This window comes from Lithobates pipiens, unplaced genomic scaffold (genome assembly GCF_037356315.1).
Source record: "Lithobates pipiens isolate NorthernLeopardFrog02 unplaced genomic scaffold, aLitPip1_a1.2 Scaffold_3, whole genome shotgun sequence".
Taxonomy (NCBI): domain Eukaryota; kingdom Metazoa; phylum Chordata; class Amphibia; order Anura; family Ranidae; genus Lithobates; species Lithobates pipiens.
In genome coordinates this window covers 204199721-204219820 of record NW_027507790.1, presented here as the reverse complement: position 1 = coordinate 204219820, position 20100 = coordinate 204199721, and the positions used below count along the sequence as shown (strand labels likewise).

The following is a 20100-nucleotide window of genomic DNA, read 5'->3' as shown; positions in this document are numbered from 1 at the left end:
CTGCATGCTCAAAATGGTCTGGAATTCCCTGTGTTGCGAAAGATGCATTAGTGAAGCCTATTACGCTTACCGGGTCAAACTCTTCTACCTCCGAATCTTTGTGAGGATCCACCTCTTTCTCCTCATCATCACTTCCTTGCTCAGCATATCTTAGGATCCATTCTTTCATGCTCAGATCTTTTTTACTATTAGCCTAAATCAAAAGACATGTCCCAAATTCACTATGCAATCGCTTTATATACAGACATAATTAGTATTAAAAAAATGGACAGAAAAAGGGAATAGACAACAAAGTTATCCAGTACTGAATCATTTGGTTATAGAAAGGAAAAGTTTTTATATCCATTAGACAGTGGTTGGAATTAAGTAATCTTTTTTTCTTTCTAAAATATACAGCTTGTATGGGGGGCACCTGAACCGAGCCGCTGCTCTGTGTCCATTCAGACATGGAGCCGCGGATCAGCCCTGCCCCTCTCTCTCCTCATTGGCTCACTGACTTTGATTGACAGCAGCGGGCGCCAATGGCGCCCTCTGCTGCCTCAGCCAATGAGGGAGAGGCCTGGAGAGTCGAGGCTCTCGTTCTACATTGCTGGATCGAGATGGTGCTCACATAAAGTATTAGGGGGGCTGAGAGGGGCTGCTGCGCACAGAAGGTTTTTTTATCTTAGCACATAATGCATTAAAATAATAAACCTTCTGCTTTTAGAACCACTTTAAGTGGAACAAGTCTTGAAACAAAATTGGCATAAATTTTTTTCCCTGTATACATTATTATTATTTAGTGGAGAGTTTTTATTACTCAGGGCTGTGTATACACTGTGTGTATTTATTACAGCAAAAAAAAAAAAAAATTATAAAACCATGCCTGAAGGCAACATGCCACATATATTGTAAAACCATCACTTAGAGGTCCAAAACATATGGCTGAATGCTATCTAACAAAAGGAGAAATGGGTAGTGGGACTTTAAATATACCCTTGTTTGCACATATACCACATAGAATAATGTTTTTACTAATGACAATGTGTCTAAAAGAATGTTGTCTTTATTTTACACACACACACACACACACACACACACACACACATATATATATATATATATATATATATATATATACACACACACACACACACACACACACACACACACACACACACACACATCTGAGAAGGTCAATGCGTTACGCGGATCATCCACTTCATCAGGACTAACAGAATTAAGCACATTAAAATGAGTAAATCAAGGAATTAAAAACACATCTATAACAGAGAAATAAAAAAAAAATGAAAATCCCATCAAACAGTACAACATATTGTTAAATTGTTGGTATAGGTCAGATTATCACATTTTACCCAAAAATAACCATACACAGTTCTTTCCATTCCTTGTGAAAAAAAACATTTGTGTCTTGAGTATTACATATTAATCCATCCTTTGGGAAGTATAAAAATACTTACCCAAGTGGATGTAGCATAATATGCTTGGTGTTTATCGAAGGAAAAGGTCAATGATCTCAAAAAAGATAGCCTGCTGGCCCATGGGAGGATAACCCTCAGGTTTAAATACCAAAACCAAGTGAACTATACCAAACAAAAAGAAAGAAGAGTATTAACTACCAGAGGGCTCATCACTCCATTTCTATAAACCAGTTGTAGATATACTAATTGCCCCCCATTTTTCAAAGCTTGTATATAAAAGAAGGGGAATGCTTACCAAAAATCGAAGTTAATGTAAATATAATACGGTCTTGGATCAAGGGTAGAATCCAAAATAGTTAGTGCATGTTTGACGATTGAGGGGCTCATCACACTACATTAACAAAGAAATAGTTTACATAAAAATCCCCTTAAGCCGCTAATAAAAGGTAAAATACTGAATGGGTAGCACAATATCAACATCAGAGAGAGTGACAGCTATGCTTACCGTTAGATGTAAGAGATCAACAAATGACACATAAATCAGCAGTAATTCAAAGTCCTAAATAGGGCCCCACTGGTTCAAGCAGGTAGATACAAGCCACAATCAAATGAAGGAAGTCATCTCTATATAGGGATAAGCCATACACAATATGAGAAGATTCAACAGCAAACAAACAGTTAGAATGGGGAGCAAAATGCTACAACCAAAGTCAACCAAGTCTAAGAAATAACATTGTACCAGAGAAGGTACCTTATATGAGAGTCAAATATAGTATGTCTCACCCCTCCTTCCAGGGTAGCAACTGCAATCCTGAATGGGGGTGAGGTGCCTTAAATACCTGATAATGGGGCCTGGACAACACAGAGCGCGCGCATCGCTATAGCCCCATATAGCTGCACAGCTGAAACCACCAAACAACAACACTCCATTCAACAACCGGATCACCACCACAAGGATGGAGGAGCCATAGATGTCAAAGCCTAGAGATTTATATATAAACAAGTGCAAATACATATAAAACGAATAGAACATAGTATAAAGAACCTGGCAAAGTGAAGAATGGACATGGGTCGGCAAAGCAAAAGAAGAGACCATAGCCTTCATCCATATTCAACACCTAATTTTATAATAACCAATAGACATATTTTTATTATTCTCTATCATACATTGCCCCAATATATAGCATTAAAATTATACCTATCCCTTGACATTAGTCAAATATAGTCCAATGCCTAAACATCTCATATAATATGGGTTATTTTAGTTTAGAAAGAAATTAATAATTATGGTGTAAGCAAAAAAGGGGCATAACTAATAGATTCGTTTAAACACGGCGGTTTAGTCGCTTTGAGGGAATAAATTCATCTTGTTTCGGTTTGCACTATTTTCCAATCAAAATCGGCACCTCTGGGGGCAGGGTGAATGCGTTCCAAGGCCAAGAATCAGACAGTCTGATTTGTATTGGTCTTTGGTGGCAAAGTGCCTAGCTATAGGTTTTTCAACTATGCCTAAAGTTGCATCCCCAACATGATCTTTAGTACAACGTCAACATTGTCTCTTTGTTTCACCCACGTAAAATGAACTGCAACTGCACATTAAAAGGTTCGCAATGCCTATAGTGTTGCAATTTACAAAGTGTCTTGGCGTAAATGCTACAGAGTTGGGCAATACTATGTGGTAATCCCTCATCAGGTCCCCACTCTCACAAATCTGGGGTTTCCCACATACTTATGGCAGGACCGCCACCAAAAGACTCTAAAATATCACACCGTACTGCCCCTTTAGGGAACTCAGAGATTCTGACTTCCCACACAACCACAGAAAATACACAACACAATTAGATCACCTCTTAAAGAGGAAGTAAACCCTAATGGGTTTACTTCCTCTTTCATTCACTGCAAAGGTAAAGCATAATGGACTACTATGCATCGCATAGTAGTCCATTATGTGTCACTTACCTGACACAGGAGCCAGCGAAGTCACCGCTGTCCCCTGTAGTCCGCCGCATCCATCTTTTCGGTGGGTCTCGCTGCTCCGCCGCTGTCATTCAGCGAAGCCGCAATGACGTCACTCCCGCGCATGCGCACGGGAGCCGCCACTCGCGGCATATTGCCGTTGACCGCGGCGCGCTCAGTGCACCGCTGTCTACGGTGCATGCGCCGTAGACAGCGGTGCCTGTCTTTCGGCAAATATCTCCTAAACCGTGTAGGTTTAGGAGATATTTCTTGGTCTAGGCTTACCTGTAGGTCAAAGTGTGTTGTAAGGGCTTACAACCACTTTAACACAGGATGAACACACCTCTCTTTCAGTTCTCCTTTAAACAAACTCAGCGTTTGACATTATTAATCTCACTGACCTCTCCTTTTCTGATGTCGAATTTTCAGTGCTAAAATTAGGTTTTAATTTCTGTCCAGACAGGAATTTGGATAAATTCGATCTGGTTAAGGACCTACAGCTGTTTTGCTCGCAAGTAAAATTTTAAATCGTTCTTTGCGACTCCATCTCAGACAAGAAAGAGAGTATATATTGAAGGTATAATATTGTTGATGAGAAGTGTGAAAAACCCATATACCAGGTCAAGTGAAGGGAAAAACTAAGCATGAATAAAAGAAAAGATACTCAAAAAACAACAGAGTATGAGAAAGAAAAAAAAAGGAAAGACACACAGAAAGAAAAAAAGGAAACAGGTTGTTTCTTTCCTTTTTTGTTTTTGTTTCCCTACACTTGACCTGGTATATGGGTTTTTCACACTTCTCATCAACAATATTATACATTCAATATATACTACTGATTTTAATCCACAGAAGTGTTAGCTCTCTGTCACCTATACTTGCACATTGTCTTTGAAGAATCCAAAGTGCTCCTGGCTTGTCCACGTGTCTCTACCTCAGCTCCCATGTCAGACATCTCGAGCAGCTACGATCTTCTGTTAACAACTTTGCAGTTGACTTGAGTATATTCTGTCCCTTACACCCATTACTTACCTCTAGCTACAATATTATACCATATGGTTATGTCTCTTTATAGATCACCATTGCATTCGATCCTGGAGAGTTGGTATACCCCAACTAAACACGTCAGGCCTATATAGATGCATGATGTCCATACAGATGATTTTATATGTCTTTTATATGGCCACTCAAGACTTCTAAATACCATCCAGCCCTTTCAGTGGCCTATGTTGTGTAGGACTTGTCTTCATCCCATGATAAGGGAAAAGTACTATGGCATCAATATGTATATGTGGCTTTTAGCATGCCTTGCGTATATGCGATTTTGTGTATGCACTTTTTGTCATTGAATATCCTGTATATGATCTCACAAGAACGATTTAAAATTTAACTTGCGAGCGAAACAGCTGTAGGTCCTTAACCAGATTGAATTTATGCAAATTCCTGGCTGAACAGAAATTCAAACATAATTTTAGCACTTAGCAATTAGTCAACAGAAAAGGAGAGGTCAGTAAGATCAATAATGTCAAACGCTGAGTTTGTTTAAGGGAGAACTGAAAATGAGGCGTGTTGATCCTGTGTTAAGAAATTATCTAATTGTGTTGTGTGTTTCCTGTGGTTGTGCGGGAAGTCAGAATCTGAGTTCCCTAAGGGGCAGTACGGTGTGATATTTTAAAGTCTTTTGGTGGCGGTCCCCAAGATTTGTGATAGTGGGGACCTGATGAGGGATTACCACAAAGTATTACCCAACTCTGTACCATTTACGCCAAGACACTTTGGAAATTGCAACACTATAGGCATTGTGTACCTTTTAACATGTAGTTGCTGTTCATTTCACGTGGGTAAAACAAAGAGAATTTTGGCATCGTATTAAAGATCATGTTGGGGATGCAACTTTAAGCATAGTCGAAAAACCTATAGCTAGGCACTTTGCCACCAAACACCAATACAATTCAGACTGACTGATTCCTGGCCTTGGAATGCATTCACCCTGCCCCCAGAGGTGGTGATTTTGATCGCAAAATATTGCAAACCAAAACAAGATAGATTTATTCCCTCAAATCGACTAAACCGCCGGGTTTTATTTAATCTATTAGTCATGCCCCTTTTCTTACACCACAATTATTATTTTTTCTTTCAAAACTAAAATAACCCGTATTATATTGGATGTTTAGGAATTGGACAACATTTGACTAATGTCAAGGGATAGGTATCGTTTTAATGAATATGGATGGAGGCTCTTCTTTTGCTTTGCCGGCCCATGTCCATTCTTCAGTTTGCCAGGTTCTTTATACTATGTTCTATTAGTGTTATATAGATATGTACTTGTTTATATATAAATCTCTAGGTTGTGGTGGTGATCTGGTTGTTGACTGGAGTGTTGCTGTTTGGTGGTTTCAGCTGTGCAGCTAGATGGGGCTATAGCAATGCCTGTGTTCTGTGTAGTCCGGGCGCCATATTTGTATACCTGAGTCTTGGGTGTACAGGATAGTACTCTGAGTATTTCCAGTTCACGGACTTCCGATGACGTATTTCTGGTTTGGACACTATTTTGGTACACCCGCGGTACTTGCGGTTATACAATGTACACACAAGGTAGCACCGCTCTAACTTTGAAAACCTCCAAAAATGAGTGTTGGTTACTGGTACCTTCTCTTCAGGTGCCAGGTTCAGACGACCTCCCACTCGTCAAAAACTCTGAATACGGATATATGGAAAGAACCTGCACTCTGGAATTCATCCAAATTCTTTATTCGATAATCACCAAGTACAGTGTAACTGCTAACATGTTTCGGTGAAGAACTTTGTTTAAGGCAGTGAATAAGGTTTTTCACCAAAACATGTTAGCAGTTACTCTGTACTTGATGATTATCGAATAAAGAATTTGGATGGATTCCAGAGTGCAGGTTCTTACCGTATACCCATACGCGCGGTCGTACATAAAAGGGTGGACACCGTGCTGACTTATTCCTGGCAGCCATTGCCTGCATGACAGACCACTAGGTCTGTCACACCTATGGGATTTGGTATAGAGGAGGAAGAAAAGGCCCTCTTGGTATGACGTGGGCAATCATAGGACCAATTTGATTGGCCCCACCCACGGCACACCTGGTGGCTCTTGGAGGACCCATTATCAGGTTTTTAAGGCACCCCACCCCCATTCAGGATTGCAGTTGCTACCCTGGAAGGAGGGGTGAGACATACTATCTTTGACTCTCTTATAAGGTAACTTCTCTGGTACATTGTTATATCTTAGACTTGGTTGACTTTGGTTGTAGCATTTTCTCCCCATTCTAACTGCTTGTTTGCTGTTGAATCTTATCAGATTGTGTATGGCTTATCCCTATATGGCGATGACTTCCTTCATTTGATTGTGGCTTGTATCTACCTGCTTGAACCAGTGGGGTCCTATTTAGGACTTTGAATTACTGTTGACATGTGTAATTTGTTCATCTCTTACATCTAAGGGTAAGCATAGTTGTCGCTCTCTCTGAGGTGGATATTGTGCTACTAATTCAGTATTTTACTTTTAGAATTGGCTTAAGGGGATGTTTATGTAAACTGTTTCTTTGTTAATGTAGTGTGATGAGCCCCTCAATCATAGAAAATGCACTGTAACTCATTTTGATTCCATCCTTAATCCAAGACAATATTATATTTACATCAACTTAGATTTTGTGTAATCATTCCCCTTCTTTTATATACAAGCTTTGAAAAGTGGGGGGCAATTAGTAGATCTACAACTGGTTTATACAAATGCAGTGATGAACCCTCTGGTAGTTAATATGCTACTTTCTTTTTGTTTGGTATAGTTCACTTGGTTTTGATATTTAAACATGAGGGTTATCCTACCATTGGCCAGCAGGCTATCTTTTGAGATCATTGAACTTTTCCTTCGATAAACACCAAGCATATTATACTACATCAACTTTGGGTAAATATTTTTCTCCTTCCCAAAGGATGGATTAATATCGAATACTCAAGACATAAATTATTTTTTCATGAAGAATGGAAAGAACTGTGTATAGTTATTTTTGGCTAAAATGTGATAAATCTGAGCTGTACTAACAGTTTAACAACATGTAGTACTGTTTCATGTGATTTATGATTTTTTCTTTCACAGTTATAGATTTATTTTTAATTTCCTCATTTTAATGTGTTTATTTCTGTTGGTCCTGATGAAGCGGATGATCCGTGCAACGCGTTGACCTCAGTGCACTTATCCTTGTAACATAATAAATATAGATATAGATAGATAGATAGATAGATAGATAGATAGATAGATAGATAGAGTGAGAGTGAGAGATATTGTAAAATAAAGACAAAATGGGGGGGGGGGGTGTGTTTAAAGTCTCATTACCCATTTCTCCTTTTGATACTATATATTGGGATGATACCCCTGTGCTCACATATTTCAAACTAATTACACTCCCTCCCACAAATACAAACTCGTGGCACACGAATATTACCTAAACTACCCGTTCCATGTAAGGGCCTGACAGCTTTTGTTCATGTCAGAGCTGTTCCTCCACCCACACAAGTCAATGGAAATTCAAAAGCAGCCTAAAGCAGGTGGCTGGATCTTGTCCGAAACTGTTGCATACACACGGTCGGACAAAGTTGTCTGAAAATCCGATCTTTCAGAACTTGATGATGTAATTTCGTTACGATGGGACTACGTTCAGGCTAGTAGCCAATAGCTTTGATGTAGGAATTTGATCTGAGCATGCGTGGCACTTTGTCCGATCGGAATTCTCTACACATGATCGGAGTATGTCCGATCAGAGCATTTTGTCTGAAAATATTTCCGGCAAGTTGGAAAATTTGGTCCGACAGATATTCTGATGGAAACAGTCCGATGCAGACCACACACAGTCGGAATATCCGACAAAACGCTCCGATCGGACACATTCCGTGGGAATCTCCGATCGTGTGTACAAGGGCTAATGAATCTGTCAATGATCTCAGAAGCTTTTCAACCTGATCTCAAATACATGCTGAATGCATATGAAAGGACACTGAATTTGCCCAGCCACACTAGTCTAAAGTCCATCAACACAGACCCTACCTCAGCACTGTCCCCTTTAACTTGTGTGCCAAAATGAACACTAGATTACATAGAGGGGATCGAGCAAGGAAAGAGACAAGTATACATAAACTGAGTATTATGACTAGTTGCAGGCCTAGGCCTATAGCATTAACACTAACCTTTACAGCAGGGGCTTCCTCTGACTTGACAGAGTTGGGAATGTTGGCTGGTTTGTGAGGAGGAGGACAAAACTTTGCTCTAACCTTTTGCTCTTCCTCTACAAACTGCTGACTGAAGCCCTCTGGCAGAGCACCTGCGGAAGGAAGGTCATGATTACCACTTTCCATAGCATGTTCTATGATAGTATGATCCCTTGGCTGAAAGTCTATATTTACTTTATACTTACCGTCTGGCAAGTTCAGGCAGAGCCAGTCTAAAGCTGAGTGCAAGTCTCCGCCATACAGGATTGTGTTTGTCATGGCTTCTTCTATGTGTTCTGCTTTAAAATTAAACTCCTGTAAAGCCGTATAGAGATCCTGTAGTGAAGTATAATACAACATATAAAGATCAACAAAGGTCAGAATATAAACTACAGCAATTGACTATGTTTTTCACTTGATCAATCTCTACTGAGTTCCACAAGCTTCTCTGTGATTATTAACATCTCTGTGGTACTTATACCACAGCAGATGTACAAAAATACAGTGCCTTGAAAAAGTATTCACACCCCTTGAGATGTATTTTATTGGAATTGTATGTGATAGACCAACACAAAGTGGCACACAATTGTGAAGTGGAAGGAAAATTATAAATGGCTGTCATTTTTTACAAATAAACATCTGAAAAGTGTGGGGTGCATTTGTATTCAGCCCCATTTACTCTACTAAAATCTAGTAGAACCAATTTCCTTCATAAGTCACCCAAGTAGTAAATAGAGTACACCTGTGTGTAATTTAATCTCAGTATGAATATAGCTGTTCTGTGAAGTTCTCAGAGGTTGGTTAGAGAACTTTAGTGAACAAACAGCATCATGATGGCCAAGGAACACACCAGACAGGTCAGGGATAAAGTTGTGGAGAAGTTTAAAGCAGGGTCAGGTTTTAAAAAAATATCCCAAGCTTTGAACATCTCAAGGAGCACTATTCAATCCATCATGTGAAAATGGAAAGAGTATGGCACAAATTGCAAACCTACCAAGACATGGTCGTCCACCTAAACTGACAGGCCGGGCAAGGAGAGCATTAATCAGAGAAGCAGCCAAGAGGCCCATGGTAACTCTGGAGGAGCTGCAGAGATCCACAGCTCAGGTGAGGGAATCTGTCCACAGGACAACTATTAGTCATGCACTCCACAAATCTGGCCTTTATGGAGGAGTGGCAAGAAGGCCATGGTTGAAAGAAAGCCATAAGAAGTCCTGTTTGCAGTTTGCGAGAAGCCATGTGGGGGACGCAGCAAACATGTGGAAGAAGGTGCTCTGGTCAGATGAGACCAAAATTGAACTTTTTGGCCTAAAAGCAAAATGCTATGTGTGGCAGGAAACTAACACTGCACATCACTCTGAACACACCATCTCCACCGTGAAACATGGTGGTGACAGCATCATGTTGTAGGGATGCTTTTCTTCAGCAGGGACTGGGAAGAGTTGATAGGAAGATGGATGGAGCCAAATACAGGGCAATCTTAGAAGAAAGCCTGTTAGAGTCTGCAAAAGACTCAAGACTGGGGCAGAGGTTCACCTTCCAGCAGGACAACAACCCTAAACATACAGCCAGAGCTACAATGGAATGGTTTAGATCAAATTCATGTGTTATAATGGTCCAGTAAAAGTCCAGACCTAATTCCAATTGAGAATTTGTGGTAAGACTTGAAAATTGCTGTACACAGATGCTCTCCATCCAATCTGACAGAGCTTGAGCTATTTTGCAAAGAAGAATGGGCAAAAATGTCACTCTCTGGATGTGCAAAGCTGGTAGAGACATCCAAAAACACTTGCAGCTGTAATTGCAGCAAAAGGTGGTTCTACAAAGTATTCACTCAGGGGGGCTGAATACAAATGTATGCCGCACTTTTCACATATTTATTTAAAAAAAAGTTTGAAAACCATTTATCAGCTTCCTTCCACTTCACAATTATGTGCCACTTTGTGTTGGTCTATCACATAAAATACATTTACGTTTTTGGTTGTCATGTGACAAACTGTGGAAAATTTCAAGGGGTGTGAATACTTTTTCAAAAGGCACTGTAGAAGACAAACCAATTTATTAGGATGGCAACTACACAAAAGCAATCCAGCAGGCTTACTGACTAACATAGCAAATGAGGATGTGTAAAGTGCAATAATCAATGGCAGCCAATCCATTTCCGATTACTACAGTCAGTTAAAAATTGACTGGCTGTTGGATGCTATACTGCCTTTGTAGGTTCAGGGAAGCCATTCTGCTCCTGGCTTCTTTACCTGTTGAGTAAATGACCTAGAACAAGCATGCAAGATAGCAGTCTAGACTTTGCAGACTGCATGCTCTTCCAGGTCAGCAGATCACTATGAAGTGAAGCCCCAAGGCTTGCACCTTTTAATAAGCTAAAAGCACATCAGTGGTGGCAAACATTTACTCAGAGATGCCTGCAAATGTGCTCATACACCATATTATGCTTCAGCGGCCATAAAGATAACCCAAAGTTGTGCTTAGCCTTGCATCTTAATATTGGTCCATACATGACTGGTCCAAGATGGAGGCATAGGAAGATTTCTGAGCCTGAGTTTAGTTGCTAAAGTCCCTATTACCCTATCAGATTATCCAGGCTGACTGCCATAAATGTCTGCTTAGCATCACCAATGTACTTATAGAACAGTTAGTGTCCATAAGACCACTTTAAAAACACACAAGCAATGGCAGATCCCTTCGTTCTATTCTATTTGTATAAATACAATTTTTGATAAAGTAGAACATTTTTACAACTCTTTCTAGTCCCCCTCTCTATTTTCCCTGTGAACCTTGTCACACAGAGAAAGAAAGCAATGGGAAATCTAAAATTTAAGAGTTGCCCTAAAACATAAAGCTGGAGTAAAACTTTTGCTGAGAGCAAGTGCACAGGCGATACCTTTCTAACATGAAAATTCACCTCATTTGGAGAGGCTTCTCATTTCCTGGTGTGTTTCCAGGACAGGAAGTGAAGGGAAATCTCCAGGAGGGGACACAGACAGCAAAAAATAAACTGACAGGGTTTTAACCCTTTCCATCTCTATCCAAAACTAAAAATAAAAAAAAACATTTTTGCTATACACTTTAAGTATTGCATTCGTTAGGTTAAATACTCCATGAAAAGAAGGAGCAAAAAATATATGATAAAAATATCCATATTTTTATTACAGCATAAGCATTGTAAAAAAACAACATTTTGTGTTGTTGAATATTAAAGGATAAGTTCACCTTTGCTTTATTTACTGTGCTATTTTGTACATGCATTTTATGAAGGGGGGCTTTGTTGGATATAATACATTTTAAGAGAGCATCACACTATGAGTTTTTTCTTATGTGATATGTGAAACACTCCGTTGGGAGGAGAATATGTTTCTAGTGGACGATTCCTAAGACGTGTTGTAACCCAGGCGAGATATATATATTCTAACTGTAGGAGGATTGCGTATTTGGTGGGACTGCACACAAATAACAAAGAATCATAAATACAAGGCACAAAACACTCAGAGATCTGGCGAGTTCATGACCAAAGGGCAGTGGACTTCACAAGGAGTGGTGATGGCAACTAAAGATTTGGTTATTTCTTAATCACCCTTACTACAAAACATATGGAGTTGAAGTTACTGCATATTCAATCAAGCCACATGAATACCCTTTGATAGTTTTTAATATTCAACAACACTGCTAAATGTTGACTTTTTACAATGCTTATGTTGTAATAAAAATTTAGATATTTTTATCATATATTCGTGTTATTTGTGGCAGCTTGAACCCCCCCCCCCCCCTTTTTTTTCCCTTTCATATTTACAATATTTCTATAGGGGTGTGGTGCCCTTGATCCGCAGGCTGCCCAGTATTACTTTCACATTTACTACATGAAATGAAGTAGATGCATCACTGTTAAGTAGCATTGCTAGTGAATAAAAAGCGTAGGAACCAAAATGCAAACCTGTAACTTCTTAGAAGTCAACCTTCCGGACACCATTCCTTGACCCGAGTTTAGCTTTTTGTGCTCGTTTATTAAATCAATTATTCTCTTCTCCAATTTACTATCAATTACAACCTGTTGATAAACAGAAATCAATAAAAATGAACAACGCTGCAGTTATATGATTGTGAACATCCTGCTGCCAACTGTAGATATTTGCCATTAGCTATGAACCAGTATCTGCATGTTCTCCCTGTGCTTGCATGTTTATTTTCTGGGTACTCTAGGTTGCTCCCACACTTATGATATGCTGGTAGGTTAACTGGCATCTGTCTAAATTGGCCCTATTATGTGTATGTATCCATGTGAGCTAGAAACCTTAAAGTGGAGCTCCACCCAAAAAGGGGAAGCTCTGCTTGTTTGCTTCCTCCCCCCACTCCACTGCCACATTTGGCACCTTTCAGGGAGGAGGGGAACTGATACCTGTTAAAATCAGGTACCTGCTCCCAGCACCGGGTAAGGAAAACTATTGCGGCGATCTACGAAATTTGCATCGCCCCCCGCTGCCTTCTGGGAGAGACAAAGGTCCCAGAAGACAGCGGGACCATTCAGAAATGCAGTAGGAAACAGGCTGTGAACCTGCAAGGCTTCACTTCCTATTTCCCTTAGTGAAGATGCCGGTGTTCTGTCAAAATATCTAATTCATCAGCATCTCCAAATACATCAGTTCCGGTTACTGTAAACCGTCAATAATTGGATAATTTGACGACTTGCCGTTTTGACACAATACCGGCAACAGTGTACACGCCGTGGCGGTGACAACTATTTCCTCGTTAACCGCTGTTGTGTCAAAACAGCAAAGTCTTCATGTACCGGAAGATACATGCTTGCCAATGTTGTGTCAAAACAGCAAAGTCTTCATATACTGGAAGATACATGCTTCCGGTGTTGTGTCAAAACGGTAAGCCATCGAAATCTCCAATTAATGATGGTTTACAGTAACCGGAAGTAACTTAATTGGAGATCTTGATGAATTGGCTATTTTGACAGAACAGTGGTGCCTGCACCCGGAGCTGATGGACAGATCAACTTTGGGTGCCAACATTGAGGGATCCCTGGACAGGCAAGTGTCCTTATATTAAAAGTCAGCAGCTACAGTATTTGTAGCTGCTGACTTTCATTTATTTTTTTACAGGCTGGAACTCTTTAAATTGTAAGTGCCTTAATGTAGTTCTAAAAGTTATCATGAAGGTAAAAAAAAAAACCTTCTCTAATACTTACCTGAGCCTCATCTCAATCCACTGATGTGCACGAGAGCCTCGGCTCTCCACAGACTCTCCTTCCTCGTTGGCTTATTTCAGCTGTGGGAGACATTAGCTCCCGCTGCTGTCAATCACATCAAAATTACATCCAATGAGCCATCAGGGAGAGAGAGGGAGCGGGGTGGGGTCGTGGCTCTGTATGTGAATGGGCATGCAGAGCCACAGCTCGGGAATGAGCCTGTTCGGGTGCACCCATTGCAAGCTGCAATTATCTACTAAGTGGTTTATGCTCATGCTCTGCCTCCTAATATCACATATCTCAAAAATATGGAGATGCCAGTTGGAACATCTGATCAGTGCTTGACTATTCTCTATGATTTTGGTACCAATGTTTTTCTACCAGCTGATCATGACCTCTTCATCTGATCTATGCAGGGGATGGCTCTAGGGATGGGGGCAGGGTGCAGCATAACTAATAGAAAATTAGAGCACTAGGAAGGGCCTGGTACCTGGTGAGAACAAGTTTGCCTGAAGTAGCTAGCATATAGTACATGGTGGGCAGAATATGTTTCTACAAACCTGCCGGTTTGCATAGGTTGAGCATGCATATTTTAATTAACAGAAGGAGGAGAGGAGTCCGCCATTTACAGAGAAATCAACAGTTAGTGGTTGGCAAACAATTAGCTTGAACAGGGGATGTCTGCAGCAATATGGCACAGCTTATACCTACAAATATTCTGCCATCAGACCATGACCGGCCAGATAACATTCTCCTCCGTCTGCTGACACCTGGAATGCTAAACATTAAATATAACCAAAGACGAACATATACCAACATATGGAAGAATGAGTATAAATTTCCTAAAAACACAGCTTGCTATAAAAGCTTAAATTTCAACAAAACATAATAAATGGGTAATATTTTAATAACAATGAGAAAAAAGCTTAATTTGAAACAGAATAAAACACATTCTATACAGGCATTTGATTCATACTTGGGATCGGTTCACACTTGTGCGATGCGGGAACCAGTGTGATTCCTGTGCAGGTTTCCACATCGCATCTGACTCGCAGGCAGTTCACACTGCTTTCTGCGAACCGCTGCGGGTGTCAAGGTAAAGTTAATAACACCCCTAAATCGGTTCACAAAACGTGTTTTGAACTGTTAAATCGGACAGAAATCGAATCGCATGGGTCTGAACACCAATGCGATACGATTCCAGTGCGGACCAAAAAAAGGGTCATGCACCATTCTGGTCTGAATGCAATGCAAGTTCAGCCATATAAACTGTATGGCTGAATTTGCATCTCACAGGCATCGTATGTGATGCGCACAGCAATGTGCACCAAATCACATGCAATGTCTTACATAGCAATAGTGCGAACCCAGCCTTACAAACGGAGGGAGACAACATGAAGTGAGAGGAGCTCTAGGTAAATTCACTAATGTAAAGCCCCATACACACTATCAGATTTTCTGCTGATTTTTGTCCTCAGATTTGCCAAAACCATATAATATGAGGTCAAACCTTAGGAGTTTCAATTTGTATGCAATCAGCCAGGCCCTTGCACTACATGATTTTGGTAAATCTGAAGGAAAAAAATCTGCAGAAAATCTGATAGTGTGTATGGGGCTTCAGAGCTCACATGGGAAAAGGGTAAAAATATTTTTTTTTGCCTGGAGTTGCATCTTGTTTGTACTCTGTCTGTATAAGACCTTATTCACACAACGCATCTGTTAATGCATGTGCATTGCGGTTTTGGTAATTTGTTGTAATGCTTCTGCGTACATTTTACATGCGTTGCATTTGTTTTTGTTTAGTTTGTCCTGATTTGCCTTACGTTTATGAGTTTGTGCACGTTTGCATGCATTTAAACGCATTGGGGGGTTATTTACTAAAGGAAAATCCACTTTGCACTGAAAGTGCATTTGGAAGTAAAGTCGTTGTAGATCAAAGGGGGATATGCAAGGAAAATAAAAAACAACATTTTAGCTTGCACATGATTGGATGATAAAATCAGCAGAGTTTCCACTCATTTCAGATCTACCCCTTAGATTTAGAGCAACTGCACTTCCAAGTGCACTTGCAGTGCAAAGTGGATTTGCCTTTCGTAAATAACCCCCATTGTGTTGCACTGAAAAAAAAGTAGTGCATGCCTTATGTTTTTTTCAGCACTGGGGAAATGCAACAGAACGCAATGCATTGGTGTGAATTGCATTCATTAGGAAACTATTTTTTTGCTTGCCATGCCTTGGGAATCACAAATGCATCCCAGCGCATCTGGTGTAAATGAACCCCTAACAAAGCAAATGTTCTGACCTTTAGCACAGATTTATCATGATTCGCTGAAGCTCCCAGATCACCAGTAGCAGCAAAACTGTACGTCTTGGGTCCTGAAAAATAAAGGTTTAAAGAAAAGTCATAAACATATTAAAGTGTGGAAATAAAGGATAAACATTATAGCCAAATTCCAGGCAAACAGCTACATACAGCATGGTGTTTTATAAAACAAAGGATTTGCATTTCTTTCTTCCAGTCTTAAGATTGGTACGGCAGGCGGATGAAACTTAAAGGCAAGCAATAGAGTGGTGTCCTCTTTCCACCTCCAGCCGGTTGACTGGACAGTGAAAAAGCAGCAGAAGACTGAAGAAGTCACCCCTATCCTCCCAGTTTGAGTTCAGCTGTATCCTAGAGGCTGATAACATGTCCAATATGGATATTTTCAACAATTTAAAAAATTCATTTAACAATGTAATATTGAATAGAGGGCTGCATTAATTGTGGTCTTTCATATTTGTCTAGGGTTAAAGCGAAGCTCCACCCAAAAGGGGAAGCTCTGTTCGTTCACACCCTCCCCCCTCCACTGCCACATTTTTCACTTTTTGAAGGGAAGGGGGGGAGCAGATACCTGATTTTGACAGATACCTGCTCCTACTTCCTGGTAGGATCGCCACACGGCGATCTATGTAATTTCTAGCCCCTCCTCATTTCCCTCGCTGCCTTCTGGGAGACACAGAGGTCCCAGAAGACAGCAGGATTTAGAAAGCACAGCGTGACTAGCACATGCGCAGTAAGAAACAGGCGATGGAAGTGCAAGGCTTCACCTCCTGTTTCCCTTACTACAGATGCCGGCACCTGAACCCGAAGCCAACTGATGAATTGGCTAGGGATGCCAACATTGCGGGATCCCTAGACAGGTAAGTGTCCTTATATTAAAAGTCAGCAGCTACAGTATTTATTTATTTATTCATTTTTTTACAGACCGAAACTCTGCTTAAACCTTTTGCCACTTGTCAACCGCCCAACTGGGAAAATATGTCATTACTTTGACATTAAATACCGAGGCTGCAGCTAGATGCCATAACCCCGGTATTCATTTTTCCCTAAGGCACCGGACTTTCTCACAAAATTGGGCTGAACGGTGAATTTGTTCTGGGTCACTTTTAAAAGCAGCGGCAGTCCCCACCCCCCTGCTGCTTTAAAGTAGTTCCCAGGTCTGAATCGGTACCTCCGGTAACCCATCTGGTGCTGGTGGTGGCTGTGCATAGAGATGAGTGAAGACAAGATGGCATCCGCTCACCTCTATGCCCTAGGAGGACCGGAGCGACGTCACTTCCATTTCCGACCACATGTAAACAAGCCCCCCCCCCCCCTTTTTTTTTATGCAAAAGATCAAAAATATAGAATTTTTTTTTTTGATCTTTTACTTTTAAAGTGGAAATAAACCCTGGTGGCTTTTTCTTCCATTCTTCCTCCCTGTAAAGTAAAGGCATAATGTGCTACTATACATCACACAATAGCATATTATGTGACACTTACCTGCAAACGAAGCCAACATCGTCCCCGTTGGAAGCTGCATCTATCTTTGCCCGTCTGCCCTCCGAGGGGCCACAAATCGGAGCAGTATACAGTAAATATCACCTAAACAGCGCACGTTTAGGAGATATTTACAGCACCTATAGGTAAGCTTTATTCTAGGCTTACCTATTGGTACAACTTACACGGGAGGTTTACAACCTCTTTAAAGGTAGAGGAGAGATTTGGGGTCTTTTAGACCCCAGATCTCTCCATAAAGAGGACCTGTCATGTTGTATTGTTATTGCAAGGAATGTTTACATCTAATAACCTCTCACTTCCTGTTTTGGCTATGGGACAGGAATTGAAGGGAAAACTCCAGAATGGGACACAGGTGGCAAAAAACAACAAAAAACTTACAGGGGTTAAACTCTCCGTTAATCTATTCAAAATACAAAGCGAACCAAAAAGGAAGTGAAATTTACATTATCAATCAGCTGATACACTTGTGAGGGACACAAGAAGCGATTACCCTTTGGGAGAATTTGCTATTATTTTACCCATGTATGTGGGGTTACCATCTTTAGGCTTGCCATATATACGGGGGGGTGTTTTTTCCCATTCAGCCGCACTGACTGAAGTTTGGCCAGTCCCTGCTCAACTGGACAATGTTTGATCAGTGTATGGTCAGCTTTAGTCCCTAGTATCTTCTATAGTACCATGGAAGTAGGGGAACTGGTATATAGATTGAAAGACAGATAAAAAGATTTCTACAAGACTTGGGCTCTTTGGATTCATTTTATTGTTGCACCATACAAGCAGTCAACCTCCTGAGGCATTTCGTACACTCCATTCACACTGAATGCAGCTTTGAAATCATGCTACAATTTCAAAACCACCAGTCAGGGTAAGTTTATGTGTGCTTTACCCACATCTGTGCGACTTCATGCAGAGATGTCTATACAAGTCGCAGTTTGAACGGTTCCATAGGCTAAATAGGGTGCGACTTGTCATGCAATTTTAAAATGTCACATGGGGGCTTAGAATGTCTGTCTCTTGCTTAACCACTTGGGATCCGCGCTATTGCAAAATGACGGCAATAGCGCGGACCCACATTTTCGGGACTACGTCTATTGACGTAGTCCCGGTTACGAGCGGCCTGCGCGCCCCCTGAGGGGCGCGCGCGGCGCGCTCTGTGATCGGCGAGTCCGTGAGACTCGCCTGATCACCGATCCGTGTAAGGGGTCGATCCTGACCCCTTATCACGTGATCAGCTGTCAGCCAATGACAGCTGATCATGTGATAAAACGGAGCCGGTAATCGGCTAGTATTCCTCCTCGCGCTGACAGCGCGAGGAGAAAAAAAAAAAGCCGATCGCCGGCGGCCGTGTTCGGGACATCAGTCCCGATCACGGCCAGCAATTTAAAAGGACACCTGCCCCCTGCCAGTGCCCACCTGCCACCCGCAGTGCCATCCTGAAATAAAGTAAGTGCCCCCCTGTCAGTGCCACCCAGCAGTGCCCATAGTGCCCACAGTGCCACCCAGCAGTGCCCACAGTGCCACCCAGCAGTGCCCACAGTGCCACCCAGCAGTGCCACCCACAGTGCCACCCACAGTGCCACCCAAAATCTGCCTCAGGTGCTGCACCCCAGTGCCGCCCATCAGTGCCCAGCAGTGCCGCCCATCAGTGCCCAGCAGTGCCGCCCATCAGTGCCCAGCAGTGCCACCTATCAGAGCCACCTATCAGTGCCACCTATCAGTGCCCATCAGTCCCATCTATCTGTGGTACCTATCAGTGCCCATCCGTGCCACCCATCCGTGCCACTTATCCGTGCCACCCATCCGTGCCATCTTATCTGTGCCCATCTTTGCCCATCAGTGCCGCCTTATCTGTGCCCATCGGTGCCGCCTTATCTGTGCCTATTAGTGCCGCCTTAACTATGCCTATCAGTGCCCACCAGTGCAGCCTATCAGTGCCCACCAATGCAGCCCATCAGTGCCCACCAATGCAGCCCATCAGTGCCCACCAATGCAGCCTATCAGTGCCGCCTAATCAGCGCACTTCAATGAAGGAGAAAAATGACCCGTTTGCAAAATTTTATAACAAACTATTAAAACATGATTTTTTTTTTTTTTTTTTTGCATCTTTTTTTGTTTGTTTAGCAAAAAATAAAACTCCGAGCTGTAACTAAATACCACCAAAAGAAAGCTCTATTTGTGGGAAAAAAATGATAAAAAATTCATTTGGGTACAGTGTTGTATGGCCGCGCAATTGTCATTCAAAGTGCATCAGCGCTGAAAGCTGAAAATTGGTCTGGGACTGAGGGGGGTTTAAGTGCCCAGTAAGCAAGTGGTTAAGGGCTGCAGAGGCAAAAAGCCGCAGATATCAGACAAGTGAAATGTCATTGTTCCTTTTTGCTCCTTTTCCAGTTATGTTCTCTTGATTCCTTTTGTGGTGTTGATTGGAGACGACATTGTACTTATCCATACTACTTTGATGCTATTGATATGTT

The 20100-nt window shown here is 41.4% G+C and overlaps 1 protein-coding gene across 1 annotated transcript in view; it reads right to left on the bottom strand.

The window, feature by feature from the left end:
- The window catches only part of DHX29 (DExH-box helicase 29), a 78132-nt gene that overhangs the window by 51363 nt on the left and 6669 nt on the right, over nt 1–20100 (bottom strand). The window contains exons 3-7 of the mRNA XM_077462722.1: nt 16112–16185; nt 12550–12663; nt 8810–8939; nt 8583–8716; nt 71–193 (exon numbers count right to left, since the gene is read on the bottom strand). Coding sequence (XP_077318848.1) covers nt 71–193; nt 8583–8716; nt 8810–8939; nt 12550–12663; nt 16112–16185 — 575 coding nt within the window. The remainder of the gene's footprint in view (nt 1–70; nt 194–8582; nt 8717–8809; nt 8940–12549; nt 12664–16111; nt 16186–20100) is intronic.